Raw genomic sequence first — 16,208 nt, 5'->3', positions numbered from 1 at the left:
GCTGTTTGCATGAATTTAAAGTATGGTATTTTTGCCATTTACAATGCTATGCATTTAATGAAGGATTGGAGCTAAAAGTTGGAAACACCCTTCCAAATGTTAGGCTTACAGAGGAAAAAAATGAACTCTGTACATCCATAGGTATGCTCAGACTACTAGATGGCTAATTTTAGGATTCATGGGTTAGTTGAATTAGGGACTTAAATTGATTGAATACTTACCAGACTCTTAAATGCAAGAAAAATCCATATCATCCTAACCTACCTGTCTACCCTGATTTTAGCATCCTACTGTTTTTATCCAATTCTTGATGGGAGATATTTTCTGGATGAACTTTATTCATCCCAACATCTGTTCTACAATGAGTGGTTTAACAGCTGTTAAATATTGAGTCCAGTCCTCCACAAATCCATACAGTTTTTCAGATAGCAGACCACCAGCCCTTCCTCATCCTTATTTGGCAATAGCATGGCAGGAAATAGTCTTGGATTGCCAATGCTAATGGAGAAGGGTCTTTAGTCAGCCTGGGTTTCTCAAGCCCCAACATATACAGTTCAGTTAACCAGAAGTAGCAGGACAGCATATTAATGAAATTTACAAATAATACTAAATTGGGCGATGTAAGAAAAGAATAAAAAGGGGGATAGAGAAGTTTGAATAATGGGCAGAAAATACATTTGACATTCATCTTGAAAGGGATAAAGAGATATTGAATAGGTAGAAAAAAATCTGATAAGTAGTAAGGCCAAAAGGGAGTTGAGGGTGATAATGAACAGTAAATTTGATATGCAATTCCATTCGGCACCAAAAAAGGCAAGCGCAATTTTGAGCCCTGTATATGGAATCATTACACACAGAGCACTTAGATAATCCCTTTATATGACTCTGGTGAGACTGCATCTGGAATGCTGCATTCATTTCTGGGCAACTAAAAGGCAGAAAGATATTGACAAATTAGAGTGAGTTCAGAGAAGAGACACAACATGAATGAGGGTGGGACTATTTACAGAGAATGCAGAGTTTTTTGTTTTGTTTAAAGTTAAATGTGTGTAGTGGGCTAACTAATAGTTAAGGCAGGGAAAACATCTGTAAAAATACTATAAACACCAAGGAATTTGGAATAATAGGATTGAGCTTAGAAAGGAAAAAAGCAGATGGATTTATCAGAAAAACTTGATATTGAGATCTATTAGATTATGGAATAGATTTCTAATATCCCTATCACTTGGCACTTATAAAACTGGGTTAGACAGTGTACAAGAAAATGTACTGTAGAAAACATTTCTGAACTGTGAGAGGAGTGGAAGGAGATGCCCTAATGGATCGTACCCATCTTTATTGTCTGATTCTAGGTGTATTTGTACTGTTCAGCAGATTTATTATTCAAATTGCCCATCTCTAGCCCAAAACTTTGACTTGTCTTACAAAAATCTGTCTAAAGAAAAATATAGCATGAGGGTGGTACCGATATCTCTAAAATGAGATACGTTTGCCCCAAGAGCTGGAATTTTTTCAGCAGGCTTAGCAAAATGTATATTGTACATATTTACAGGGAAGCCACAGAAATCTGGAGGCTATTTCAAGACACTGTGATTCTGATCCAGAGTCCATTTAAGTCAATGAGGAGTCTTTCCATTATGTTGGATTGATCCTTATGTGATACCACAAACCATGATGTGGGTATTCAGTATTTTCTAGTTGACAGCATTATAAATATTCATATCCATTTTGCTTACCATAGCCATATATAAATTATAATTCTATGTACGTGGACAGAAACTCTTATTTGCAACTTGCTTATGCATTCATAGATTGTTAAAATAAATAGAAATAAACAAATCAAGAATTTCAGCATTACACACAGAATTTGACTTAGAGAGATGGCTACCATCTAATCTATTGGTTAATAGGCTTTTTAGAATTGGTATATAAGGGGGCTTTGTAGGGTTTTTTCTTACTTACTAAATATGTGCACTGTGATGGAAATGGCTTTCTGTTGAAAGAAATGCCCAGGGCTGCCCAGAGAGGAGGGCAAGTGGGGCAATTTGCCCCGGGCCCCACAGGGGCCCCGCAAGCCCTGGCCCAGCAGCAGTCCGGGTCTTTGGCTGGCATTTCAGCGTTGGGGAGCCCGTCAGTTGCTCCAGGTGTTCAGTGGCATTTCGGCAGCAGGGGGCCCTTCAATTGCTCCGGGTCTTCGGCGGTGGGGGGCCCTTCAGTGCTGCCAAAGACCTGGAGCGAGTGAAGGGCCCCCCGACCCTGAAATGCAGCCGAACACCCGGACCGCCACCAGGTAAGTACAAGCGCCTCAGCTCCTCCGCTTTGCCCCAGGCCCCCTGAATCCTCTGGGCGGCCCTAGAAATGCCATGAAACTTGTGAAAATTGGTCTAATAAGAAAGCTTGGAAAAGCGATTGTCAGGTTACTTTTAAGAGCTGTTGTGGTACATTCTAAAAGCACTCGAATTATACATCAGAGATTGTTGTACCAGTTTAATTTATCCATACATAGCTAGACTGATTACTACTGACTTACTCATGAAACATTAATAAAGCATTGTGTTCAATGCTAACATGATTATGGTCTGACCTCAGTGATGTCACAGAGGACAGAAGCAGTAAGTGTCCCTGATAACATTACCCTAATGCTAGGTTCATCAATCATAATCTACCATTTAAAAAAAAAAATAAAAAACTTCCACAGATGTGCATCTGTAGTCTTACTCAGCCTCTCAATCCCAGCAGACTTCTGGGGGTTCTGAGAGCCAGAAATAGAACACATTCAGCCAGTAAGTCAGGCATGTTAAATTGAGGCAAAGAACTCTACTGTGAAACAGTGAAACAAAGCCTTTTTAATAAGCATTTCGTAGTTTAAAAACAAAAGATATGATCTGCTGTAGTTTACATTAATTATAATGATATGACATTTTTAGAAAGACCACTCAGTTTCTGGTTTTTGTAATTCATATTTTGTTACTGTTCTATGTTTGTTATTAAGGATGAATTTTCATCCTTTGTGTAGAATGATTTATATACACAATTTTTGGCTAGTATTTACATTTCTGAATCATTTCATGACTACTCAGAAGCTTGGGTATTATTTCATGGTTAACAAACATTTAATATATAAGTTGAAACCTTGGTGCGCTCGGGTTTTGGTAGAGTGGTTCAGTGCCTATTTTTCATCTATTGAGAGGAGTTGACAATATTTTGCACTGAGTAAATAGAACATGAACAAATTTCATTTTGCTGAGCTGGTAATTTTTTGATATTTTGTATTATTGTAAGGATTCTTATTTAACACAAAATAAACACATCTAATTCAGAGTGATTTAAATCTAAGTATGACAGCTGCAGTTGCACACAATTATTATTGAGAAAACACATTTTACATAGCAAAAGAAGCCTAATTAACCTTACTATACAGAGAAACCTATTCAGGAAACATCCTCCTGTGGAAAAAGATGACCCCAAAATATCCCAAATGCTTTGAATACAGTTCTGCTCAACCATTATTAGACAATCACCTTTCTTAAACAACCAATTCTTTTCAAATTGCAGTGTGTTTCATGTTTTAAGGCCAAAGAAGAAGAGGTTATTATAGTAATCAAGACAGGAAATGTCTGGGGTCTGAACCTAGAGTGTTATCTGTTTTGAAGAGAGAAAAGTTTGGATCTTAGAAATGTTGACTAGGAGGAATCAGCACAATTTGTAAACCATTTGGATGTGCCATCTTTAAAACAAAACAAAAAATCATTTTACCAAAAAGAACAAAACATGAAGGAAAAAATGTGACTGGGTGGTAGAATGTCTCCATTTGAAGATGAAGCTTCCATCATATGTAGCAGAGCCCCAAACAAATTTAATTCTAGACCTCCCTCAAATAAAATAAAGATATTTTATTACTGTTGTGTGTGTTATGTTACAATTGTACCTGGAAATTAATGATTACATTAACACAGAAAATTCCGTCACCTTGTTTTCACTACATTATTTCACATATCTTCCAGGAAACTGACACACATATTGTTGGTATTTCAGTAAGTAGTGACTTTCAAAAAAGAAAAGTGTGTGGGTTTTGTAGACCAAATTAGGGAAAAGGAGTCTCTGTCATGAATAGTATTAGTAAAGGTATAGTACAAAGAGAGGTAGACAAACAGGACATCAAGACTGACAGTCGAAAAAGTCATAAGTATGCCAAATCCAGATTGTAAAATGTTGAAAGGATATCTGAGGTTTCCAAAGGATATCTCTGTTGCCTTGTCACAGCCATTTCAATAATCTGTACGAAAAAGGGAAGACTGTAGTCAGGGCAATAACTAGTAAAATTGTCAGAGTCAATAGTACATTTGAGGAGCAAGGCCCTAACATCTGCTTGTTCAAGGAAAATTGAGACCTTGCCCTCCCATAGGACCCAGTACTTCCCCACCTGATTATATTGTACATGAATACAGGTTGAAGTTGCCACACAGCATCTCTAGAACTTCACTGAGGAAAACTGGACAGAATTCGGCCTTGCATTGTCCCTTCCAGATAGTGATCTGCCACCACAAAAATATCTAAATGAGCTACGCATGCAAATACTGACTCTTAGGGCACAGAAGTCACAATATTCTTCACCCTGAAAATGTAATGGATATGGAATTAATCTCTGCTCATACTTTTCCACCTTAAAGGTATTAGTAATAAAGCTGAATTTTTTCTTTTTTTTGTTTTTTTTGTTTTTTTGAGCTGATTTTTTTTTTGGAAAAAATAGTCTATTTATCAAAAAATCCAGTTTCAGTTTGATCACAGTATTTGTGTATTCGGGTCAAACTTAGCAAATAGTTTCATCAGAATAAAAAAAAGATGGGGAGAAGACATAATTCTGAAAACACCTAACAATGTTTCATTAAAAAATTTAGCTATTTTTGGATCAACACAAATTTTTGTTTCTAATTTTTCAGGTTAGCCACCAAACCAAAAAAATCAATGTTTTGCCCATCTCTAACTAGTAGTAGAATTATATTATTATAATTCAAATTTATATAAGGTGTTGTAATGTAGGGACACAGATATATCCAGTATCAAGAGTGTTAGGAATTGTTTGAAAACTTACAATCCTTTGGGAACTCTAAAGTCTCTAATTCAAAATAATGAAAGATTCAAGACCTCACAAATCTCCCACAAGCACATTTAGTCATACAGCACTTCAGTGGGATTTTTCGCATACTCAGTATAATAACTATGCTTGTTGAATTTTAAAAAAGCAGACAAAAGATATGAAATTCTATTATTAAAAAGAAGCTCGTGTGCTTTTTAGAATAGAGAAATTATTAAAGAACAGTTAATCCATGTGAAAATATGACTGCATCAAAACCGCCAGTGTTAGTAAGACTTACACTGGAATGATGAGCTGCTGAGTAAGTACTGGCCATGTGAGTTAAAACATACACAACCAGCTCTTCCAACAATGGTAGGGGAGGGAAAAATATTAGAGATGGTGATATGTCAGATATGCTTATTTGGCCCAGTCCTTTCCGTTTTATAATGTTACTATCCCCTTTTTAAACAGCCGCTGCTGCTTTTTCAGACCCGGCCAATTCCCCTGAGATGATCACAGGGGCTTTGGAACAATTTGTATTGAACAAAACTGTAAACCCAGTATATGATGGAAGCCACTTCAAGCTGCTGCACCTCCAGCACTCCTAGTTTCAGTACCCCAGGATAATCAGCTTATTGTGAATAAAACAGCCTCCTAGTATCACTATCTTGTTATTAAATAAGGAAAGTGCAGATACAGACACACCACAATCTTTTTGCAAAATGTAAATATGTAGAACTAGCAAATGGAAAAGAGATAGGGAAATATGTGATTGAAATAAAATTACACAAAAAAAAGTTAAATGAATGTTTTGTATGTTGTGAAGTCAAGCACTCAGACATTATGAAATGCCAGTTTTATGGATGCCTGCGCAACCTTCATTTTGTCCTATTGTGCATCCATCCTGTGCACTGAGTGAGACAAGGGACCTGTGGAAAAAATAGTGTGTTATCATACTGCTTACAAACAAGCAGACAAAATTAAGGTCGCACAGACAATCTGATTTTTGGGTACTTTACTTTGCAGCCTAAATAACATTCTTTTAATGTATTTTTCTGTGTCACTTCCTAGGATTTTTTTTTCTTCAAATGAAAGAGGTAAAAACAAAATTCTCTTGTTTAGCTGCATCACATCTGTCATAAATAGATAGCTAAGGGTTAATGTTCCTTTTACCTGTAAAGGGTTAACAAAGGGAACCAAACACCTGACCAGAGGACCAATCAAGAAACTGGATTTTTCAAGCTCAGGGAGGGAATTTTTGGGTGTGTGTCTTTTGCTGTGTCTCTAGTGCTCTCTCAGCTCTGAGCGAGGTCTCTCTACCTTCAGGCTTTTCTTAATCTTCTGTTTCCCAATTGTAAGTACAGGTATAAGACAATATAAGGTTTTTTTTATATTGTTTTGTATTTACATGTGTGTAGTTTGCTGGAATGTTTCATTGTATTTTCTTTTGAATAAGAGCTGTTTATTCATTTGTGTGTTCTCTTTTAAGCCAATGACCTGTATGACTTTTCACCTGTTACGAGACCATTTTTATGTTTTCTTCTTTTATATATAAGCTTTCTTTTTAGACCCCGTTTGTGTTTTTTTCTTCTGGTTAAGGCTAATGAAGACAGAGAGGGGGAAAATCTCTTGTGTTAGAGGTTATTCAGTTGAATTTGTATAGCCTCCTAGAGAGGGGTGGAGAACCTTGATCTCTCGTGTTGTTTTCAAGGGGATTGAAATAGGGGTGATCATCTAGGCCATCGAACGGAGGGGAAGCCTGGGAGGAGTAAAGAGAAAGCAAGGGGAGGGGGGTTTTTCCTTTGTGGTGAGACTCAGGGCATCTGAGTTTGGGGGTCCCCCAGGGAAGGTTTTGGGGAGACCAGAGTGAGCCAAACCCTGGAATTTTTGGCTGGTGGCAGCGCTATCAGATCTAAGCTGGTAATTAAGCTTAGAGGAATTTATGCTAGTACCTCATATTTGAACTCTAAGGTTCAGATTGAGGAAATTATACTATGACAACATCTTACATCATTAGCTTGGTTTGAACCCTGAATTTTCTGCACTGCAGCACATACTTCTACAACATGAGCTCCAGGACTAAGTACAGTAACTGGTTGCAGTAGAAGGTGTTAAAACCTGTATCCTGTTAAAACGAAGCTCATTTATGCTTAATATGATACAGAAGTTATTAAAGAAAACTCATCCACATGAAAATAGTATCTCTTCAAAACTGCCATTGTCAGTAAGACTTGATTTAGAATGTTGAACTGGTAGGATGAGGTGCTGGGTTGGAGGAACTGGAGCGACCTCTCTCTCCTTTTCCCTCTCCCCAGGAGATGGGGGAGCTCCTGCCCCATGTGGTGCACCAGAGGGGAGATGGGCTATTAGAGCCATGTTCTGAGTTTGTGGGGTGGTGAGGGAAAGCCTGACCCAGGTTTCTTCCCTTCCCACCTATAGCTGCTCTGGCCACTGCAGTTTGTGGTGGTGGGGCTGCTGCAACTGGTTTGACAGAAGCACAAGCACAGTAGTTCTGAATGTTTGTATTCAGTTCTCCTTTTGCAGCCTGCCACCATTTCCGTGAGAGAAGAGAAGTGATGATTTTCAAAAGTTTCTCTCTCAGTAAAATGTGAATAAAATTTCTTAGGACAGACAAAAGGCAATTCTCTAGCCCAGAAACAGTCCCCCTGTTGAATATTAACCTGCAGCAGGTTAGACACCTGTTAGGTTAAGAAAGGGTGGTTAGGCTTTAATATCGCAACTCATTATGTAAGCTTGTGGCAAATGTCCAGCACAGGTACTCCATATGGAACACATGCAGTTATCAGATAAAACTAATTAGTAAAAGATTTAAAGGAGCAGAGTAAAGGGAACTTCAGGCTCCTTTGATTGGTACATCAGGGAATATAAGAATGGCCATTCTGGGTCAGATCAATGGTCCATCTAGCCCAGTATCCTGTCTTCCGACAGTGGCCAATGCCAGGTACATCAGAGGAAATGAACAGAGCAGGCAATCATCGAGTGATCCATCCCCAGTCATCCATTCCCTTCTTCCAGCAGTAACAGCTAATTTAGATCCCATCATTTTGTGTATATACTTGGGATTATGTTTTTCAATGTGACTTACTTTGCATTTACCTACACTGAATTTCATCTACCATTTTCCCCCCCAGTCACCCAGTTTTGTGAGATCCCATTGTAACTCTTTGGAATCTGCCTGGGACTTAACTATCTTGAGTAGTTTTGTATTATCTGCAAATTTTACCACCTCACTGTTTACCCCTTTTCCCAGATCATTTATGAATATGTTGAACAGCACTGGACCCAGTACAGATCCCTGGCGGACACCACTATTTACCTCTCTCCATTCTGAAAACTGACCATTTATTCCTACCCTTTCTCTCCTATCTTTTAACCAGTTACCAATTCGTGACAGAACCTTCCCTCTTATTCCATGACTGCTTATTTTTCTTAAGAGCCTTTGGTGAGGGACCTTGTCAAAGGCTTTCTGAAAATATAAATACATTATAGCCACTGGATCTCCTTTGTCCACATGGTTGTTTACCCCTTCAGAGAATTCTAGTAGACTGGTGAGGCATGATTTCCCTTTACAAAAACCATGCTATTTCCCAACAAATTATGTTCATCTATGTGTCTGATAATTCTGTTCTTTACTATAGTTTCAACCATTTGCCTTGTACTGAAGTTTGGCTTACTGGCCTGTAAATGCCAGAATCACCTCTGGAGCCTTTTTTAAAAATCAGTGTCACATTAGCTATCCTCCAATCATCTGTATAGAGGCTGATTGAGATGATAGGTTACATCCTACAATTGGTAGTTCTGCAATTTCATATTTAGTTCCTTCAGAACGCTTGGGTGAATACCATCTGTTCCTAGTGATTTACAGTATTACTGTTTTGTTTTATCATTTTTTCTAAAACCTCCTCTATTGACACCTCAACCTTGGACAGTTCCTCAGATTTATCACCTAAAAGAAATGGCTCAGATATGGAAATATCCCTCACTTTCTGCAGTGAAGACCGATGCAAAGAATTCATTTAGTTTCTCCGCAACGGCCTTGTCTTCCTTGAGTGTTCCTTTAGCACCTCTATCATCCAGTGGCCTCAGTGATTGTTTGGCAGGCTTCCTGCTTCTGATGTACTTAAAAAATTCAAACACTCCTCTTTTATAGCATCCCTATCCCTCATAAGGAAGGGAAGTGGTGGAAGGGTCCCAGCAGCAGGATGGGTGGCACCAGGATTGGAAGGAGGGAGGGCTGACAGCAGCCTCTTGAGTATATAGAAATGTATGTGGAATTACCTGCACTGTGCACTTTTATCTTCTGAGTACTCCCAGATTTTTAAGAATAAATTTGTGGCCTAATTAAAATCACATCTGGTGCTTCCTGTCTTTTTTCCGGCATAGCCAGGCAAAGGAAAATGTTAAGCAACCTAAATATAGGGGGTTGCTGCCAGCTCCCCCTATAATTAGTGATTAACTGAAAAGCTGATTTAAGTGGTTATGTTGATGCTGGTTTTATTTTCAAGAAATTAAAGATGATTATAGGTTATTTAGAAGTGCTAATTTAAGAGCCTAATTCCTTTACTCCGATAAGTAAATATCTTCATTTTAAAGCTAGCCAGACACATTCAGCCAGATAATGACACAATTCATTGAGTTGCAGCTGTATATTAAAAAATGTTTTAATGTGGCTATACTAATGTTGCATTTGGAGAAACTGGGCCTAAAACTGTTATGTTCTTGCCCTCTACATTATTTTCTTCTTCCGAAGATTCTTTAGGTTCATATTCTGTATATGGAATAAGGAATAAAATATTCAGCAAAAAGGAATAAAACATAAAACAGTGAAAAACATCCTATCCTCAGGCCATTTTCAGATTATCAGCATAAATCAGTGCAGCATTTAATGTACCGACAGCCTTATCACAATCGTTTATATTTCGAACTGCTCTAGAGCTCCGTATCTAGGTTTGGGCAGAGAGAGAGAGAGAATGTATAGTGCCAACATGGAGCACAACACTCATCATGAGACAGATGTGCTTGCTTGAATAAAAGAACCACCACCTTTGTCACATCGCTAATAATGTTAATTCCCATGTCCTGTAGATCTCCAGAGCTAACAAGAAGTTGCTTCAGATCAATGGGTCTCCAACACCAAAGCACAGTTTCTAGCACAAGATTTCTTGACCTGGACCAGAGCTATGACATTGCACAAAAGGTTCCCAAGCACCAAATGACAGTACCTATGTTTGTTCAAAACATGGCCCATTCTGGCATCAACTCTTTCACATATAAACTTGTTGAGCTTTATAGTGTGACTTTCACTTTCCTTTTGCATTTAACCTGCTTTGGCAGTTTTGGTAATGGATAACAATTTCATAAGACTATGTCTATTAGCATTCTTGGCAAGGACAAGCCAATGGCCTTTACTGGAGCTACAGTAGTGAATGTAGATCACATATATAACAAAGAAGAATGGTTATGAACTGAATCATCAGATCCAAATCTCCAAAAACTGTCCAGTTCTGGATTTTATGGCTCAGGCACATAGTTGCCAATTTTTGTTGGACCTATTCCTGGAGGTTTCCTCACATGACATAATATTTAGTTAAAGATTAATCTTTAATTCCTGGAGACTCCAGGGCAATCCTGGAGGGTTGGCAACTGTACTGAGGCATGTTCTCATAAGATGGGCCTGAAACAGAGCACTTGATCTGAATTTTGTAGAAGTTTGCATCTGTATCCAAACTTAACATTCTTCATTGAGTTCTATGTGTATTCCACATGTGTGCATGCCATGTGTGCAAGTCTGGAAATTCTAGCAAGCAATGTCTGTTGGCCTGCACATGCACAGTAATTCACCTCATGCTCCAGACCGAGGGTGTAAGAGGCAATGCAGGCCAACACCTCTCCAGTTCCTTCTTACTCCCATATCGCCTGAGTCAGAATCCCTGCATCCACACATTTCTCCAGCTTTTATTATTATTACTCGCTAAACAAATTTGTAAATAGTTTATAGTACATATTAGCATAGTTAAAGTTTTAGTATAATTAATATAGCTACTTTTTCTCCCCATAGCGGGGACTTGGGCATTCTGCCAGCAACACCCAGCCAATCTCCTGTGTAAACCACAAAGGATCAGAGGCCTCTGTTTTCAGCCATCTCTGCTGCCATGAACTCTTCCCATTTTCAGCCACTTGCTAAGGGCTGCTTTTTGATGTTGTGGTCAAGATCCACCCACCGATATTGGTGACATCCAATATACCCACATTATTCTGAGGGATGCCCTGCAGGTTTTGCACACAGTTGGGGCTCCATAATGACAGACCGTTGGGTTTTATAAATTATCCATCAAGGATAATACATAGAATTTCTTTCCCTCCCTCCCTCCATGCAAACTTCCTTCCTGGATCCCCTTCAGGGATCACTGTCATAAGGTGATTCTTCGCCAGGAGGCAGACTCCGTCCTCCCGTGAGTGGCAATAGAGTGAATGACACCTCAATATCAAGGAAGAGGTTTCTATTCCCCTTGCTTCTTGGTCCCCCAAAAAGACAGAGACCCCTTCTGGACCTTGAACAACTGAACATTTTATTCAAAAGTCAAAGTTCAGGATGGTTATACTAGTATTGATGATACCAAACTATAACTCCAAGGATGCACCATGGCAGGATATCCAAATTGAAATATTTCACTTTTTGACTGTTTTTGACAAAAAAAAAAATCAAAATTTTGACAGAAAGGAGGCAACTATTACAAAACCATTTGTTTAGTTGAAACAATTTTCCCTCCAAAAATAATTTTACTGGAAAATTTTTGACCAGTCGTAGTAACTGGTATAACAAATCCATTAATGTAATCTTTTAATGCTTACATACACACTAAAAACCTGTAGAAGAGAACTGTGTATGTTTGCAGATAGTAGCCAGTTGGCAAGCAAGATAAGTGGTTTGCTAGTGGAAGGAATTTAAGGGCACCCTATGCCTTCTCTGAGCCTTTCAAAGCTCCCAGTGCTGGCAGTGACATCTAAAGGTAGGTAGATGTTTCTCTGTAATAGAGAGGCCAAGCACAACTTCTATTGCTATCATCACTTCTATGGCTGCAGTTTAATACCTTCTCCTCGCCACTTGTGTTGCACAGAGTAATATCCTTTAATTTTTTTCACAGTATAATTCGTTGAATGGTTGTTTAATGTTTGTTTGAAGATCTTCAGATATATACTGTAAGTATGAAGAAGAATTGTAGCGCTGTACAGTACAGTTTCTTCAGGCAATAAGGAAAGTGAAGACAGAATTTAAGCATATAAATGTGAGAAACAGTATTTTTCCCTGACTTTGGATTTCATTTCCAGGCGCTGGAAAGTGAGTTTGTATCATGCCAGCTTCATCAGTGGATTGACCTTATTTTTGGCTACAAGCAACGAGGACCAGAAGCGGTGCGTGCACTCAATGTTTTCCACTATCTAACATATGAAGGCTCTGTGAATCTGGATAGTATCACTGATCCTGTCCTCAGGGAGGTAAGCATTTACTATCATGTCATTCTAAAAACTGACGTCATCTCCCAGGCATCATTAATGTATCATCTTTTTTTAGTTTAAAAAATAATCCTTTTTGGTTTGATTTTATTGACTTTATTCAGAACTTGGGATCCTAGATGATTCCAAAAATGGAAAGTCAAGTATGTTTAAATGTCAAAGAGGTGTAGTTGCTGGGCAGTATTTTCCTTGCTAGGAAGCACTGTCATTTATAATACAGTTAATATGCACTTCATGTGTTATAGTGCAAGTTATGCTCTACAAAATGAGCCATCTTTACAATTAGCATCTGATAGATTCACTTAGTAAAACTGAAAAGTTGAAATAAAAAGATTACTTTGCACTGTGGTCATGAGTCAGAGGAAAATGCCTAACATTTCCAGATAATGGAAAACCAATTATGTGCATCAATAGAATTATACTTTACAGGCTGACATATAGGATTAGTTCAAATTACTTTAGTTTTTCTTTCTGTAATGTACAATCAAATATTACCATTAAAGGAGGTTTCTAGGTTTAATTTTTTGTGTGTGTTGTGTTGTTTTGTGGGATTTTTTGTGCGGGTGTGTTGTTCAACTATGTTTATACTAGTCATCTGGGCAGAATCATGTTGCTATCCTCATATGTGTTTTATTTACAGTCAGTGTGCTTGTTTTTAGTAAAATTATTAAGAATTATTGCTATAAATATCATTCATGCATTGGTTAAAATGATTAAAAATTAGGTGAAAAGTGTGAAGATACAACAGCTGCTAGATGAGTGCTGCTGTGATGAAGCTATAGACACAATCGTCCATTCCCCCAGATATCTGCCATCTGTTGTATGCAAAACAGTAATAATTTATACACTACCAGGCTTTGGAATTGTTTTTCTCGGAGGGGGAGGGGGGAGATGAGTTGTTTTTGTTTTGTGTTTTTTTGTTTTTAATCTTGAAGACAGAAAACTAGTAGATTGTGAAAAAGAAACAGCCATCAAAGAAACATTTGGATTCAGTGAGGCTAATTTTTTGGAATAATGCATTTGAATGTCTTTTTACCATTTAGATTGCTAACCAAGAATAGAGACGCTAAAAAAAAATCTGATCATTAGATTCTTAGAGCTAGAACTTCAGAAGTGTATTTTAAGGACCAGATCCTGCAAACATTTATTCTAGTACCCTATTTTAAGCATTTGATGAGACCCATTGACTCCAATGGGACTACTCAAGTGCTTAAATTAAGTACATGCATAATTGTTTGCAGATTCCAGAGACTTAGAGCATAATTAGAGGCAATAAAATGCAGATCTGCATGCACAGAAGAACAATAATTTTTGAAAGTATAAATAAGGTGCTTATGCAATGAAAGCAAATGAGTGCAATACTTGGTAGTTCAATATGACTAGTAACTGTGCAGTAATAGAGGTAATGCAATACATAAGGCCCTGATTTGCATGAACAGACCTTTGTGTCGGACTTCAAGGGCCTCCCCACAAAGGATGGCTTGTAGAATTGAGGTCAGTGTGCTTTGCTTAACATCTTGTGACATGATGAGCATCTTCAACTCTCTTGTGAGCTTAGTTACATGCACAATTTATTGTCAGGATTTTTTTTTAAAATCGGGGAGACGTTTTTGTGCTCCCACATGCACGTCTAACCCATGCCCCCTTAGTCATTAACATATATGTCTCTTCTTTCTTGTGCTTCCCTGTGCACACTAAACCACTTCTCACAGCTCCATTTTCTTCTTCATTCCACACACAAGAAGAAAATTTTCACATGAAAGGTTATTTTTAGTGACAATGAGAGCAAAATGTTCAATTAAAAAAAGAGAAAAGAAATCTGAATGCCCTTCAGTTCCTCATACCTAGACACATAACATACTTGTTCCTCTAAAAGACTTCAAATAGTAATCCTGCTCTGTATTCTTTGCAGAGTAAAAATACCTTCTTGTTCACTTTTTGCCCATATGTGATCACACATACAAGATCATATGGATATATACAGGCAGATTTGGAGGCTTTTCAGATTTATTTGAGCTATAAGCATAAATGGTGTTGTCAGAGGTCTTGTCAGATGTGCTACCGGTGTGGTGCTTTGCTGTCTCCTTGTTGGTATCACTCGGCTGCGTGCATGTGCTTGCCCCGTGTGGTGCCCCAGCTCTGCAGATAGCTGATGCAGCAAACCTGACGAGAACCCCCAATGACCACAGACTCTAGTAAGGTGCAAAGTCACGTCTGCTAGGTTTATTGCAATCTCGGACACAATGGCAGTTCCCTGTAGGTTTCTGAGCCTAATTCAGGGCATACTACGAGAAAGTGCCTCTTGGCAATGGACCCGGCTCAGTGGCAGGACTTTCCACTGCCCCCTTGGCCGGACAAAAACATTGCCCCAGGGATACATTCTTATACACAGGTACAAACAAGTTACACATCACTTCTGACGTATTGAGGTGCAACCCCTCTACGCAGTAAGGTACAACCCCTCTACGTAGATTGGTTTGAACAAAACAACTCTATCCATCATATTACCCTTTTGCCCCTGTCATTGGGATGAGTCAGTCTGTTCCTTGTTATCTGTGTGGAATGTGCAAGTATGTGAATGTTCTGATCTCTAGTGTTCAGTACCTTTTAGGTACGTATCTTCTTGCAGCATCAGCCCTTTCCTTGCCAGCTTCTGTGAGCAGGGCCTGCCTCTGGCTCACAGCTCCACTTTGCTTTATGTTAGCAAAGTCTTGACCATTACTTTAGTTCAGGCCTTAGGCCTCATACCAGGCCTCTGATACCAATGTTTATGTCTCAGGGCCTCCTCTTACTACAAATGGTATATAGGTTCTCTGTCCAATAAAAAGGTATTTGATATCTGGATCAGTATTTATTAGAGGTTCAGGCATGGATGATATGCTTTTATTACAACTGCACATTTTAGTTATGATTTGCTTTCTTCTGTAAAAAAAAAAATGGAGTTTTATGTTTTTAAATACCATTTTCTTATTTTAACAATTGATTTTAGCAGATCACTGAACAGTATATGAGCAAGAAGGTATGTTTTAAACCCAATAAAATATACATACATAAACACTAGAAAATCAAATTCCTTTTTGTCATATGTATTATATCACAGAGGGTTGTGAACTGTTGTGCTTGATATTTTAACTTGGTAATAGTTGAATATAAAAGATCTTTTTAAAGAAAAGTTGAACATTTTCTCAATACAATAACTGCTGTTAAAAGTCTATTGATCACAAAGCAACATAATCAACACAGGTTGGCTGAATAAAAGATCATTACTTACTGCCTTTCCCACCCCCGATGTCAATTTGTCCACAAATAAAAGGTGAGAACAGCAAATCAGCAGATCGGTGAGGTAAGATAAAAACCTCCCAGTCATAAAAGGGAATTCTTCCCCTCCATCCTGGCTGGAGGTTTAAATCGTTATTTGCTGTGCATCCCCAGCTCCTGCCTTTGTTTAGTGGAAAAAATATCTTCTAGGTAAAAACACTTTTGTATTCAGCAAGAGAGAACCAAATCCCCACACCTAACTAATTATTTTTGTGCTATCTTTCAGTATAGATGGGCCAGTGCCTCAAATTTGAACACCCTCCAGTTTTAGAGGAAG

At 38.3% G+C, this 16,208-nt stretch overlaps 1 protein-coding gene across 10 annotated transcripts in view; it reads left to right on the top strand.

The window, feature by feature from the left end:
- Positions 1-16,208, top strand: part of NBEA (neurobeachin) — an 862,398-nt gene that overhangs the window by 787,483 nt on the left and 58,707 nt on the right. For all 10 annotated transcript variants that reach the window (XM_075061639.1, XM_075061640.1, XM_075061634.1 and 7 more), the window contains one exon: positions 12,428-12,595. In XM_075061639.1, the coding sequence (XP_074917740.1) occupies positions 12,428-12,595 (168 nt within the window). The remainder of the gene's footprint in view (positions 1-12,427; positions 12,596-16,208) is intronic.

Source organism: Chelonoidis abingdonii, chromosome 1 (assembly GCF_003597395.2).
Source record: "Chelonoidis abingdonii isolate Lonesome George chromosome 1, CheloAbing_2.0, whole genome shotgun sequence".
Taxonomy (NCBI): Eukaryota; Metazoa; Chordata; order Testudines; family Testudinidae; genus Chelonoidis; species Chelonoidis abingdonii.
Note: the sequence above shows the minus strand (reverse complement) of the source record. Positions and strands in the feature narration are given on the sequence as shown.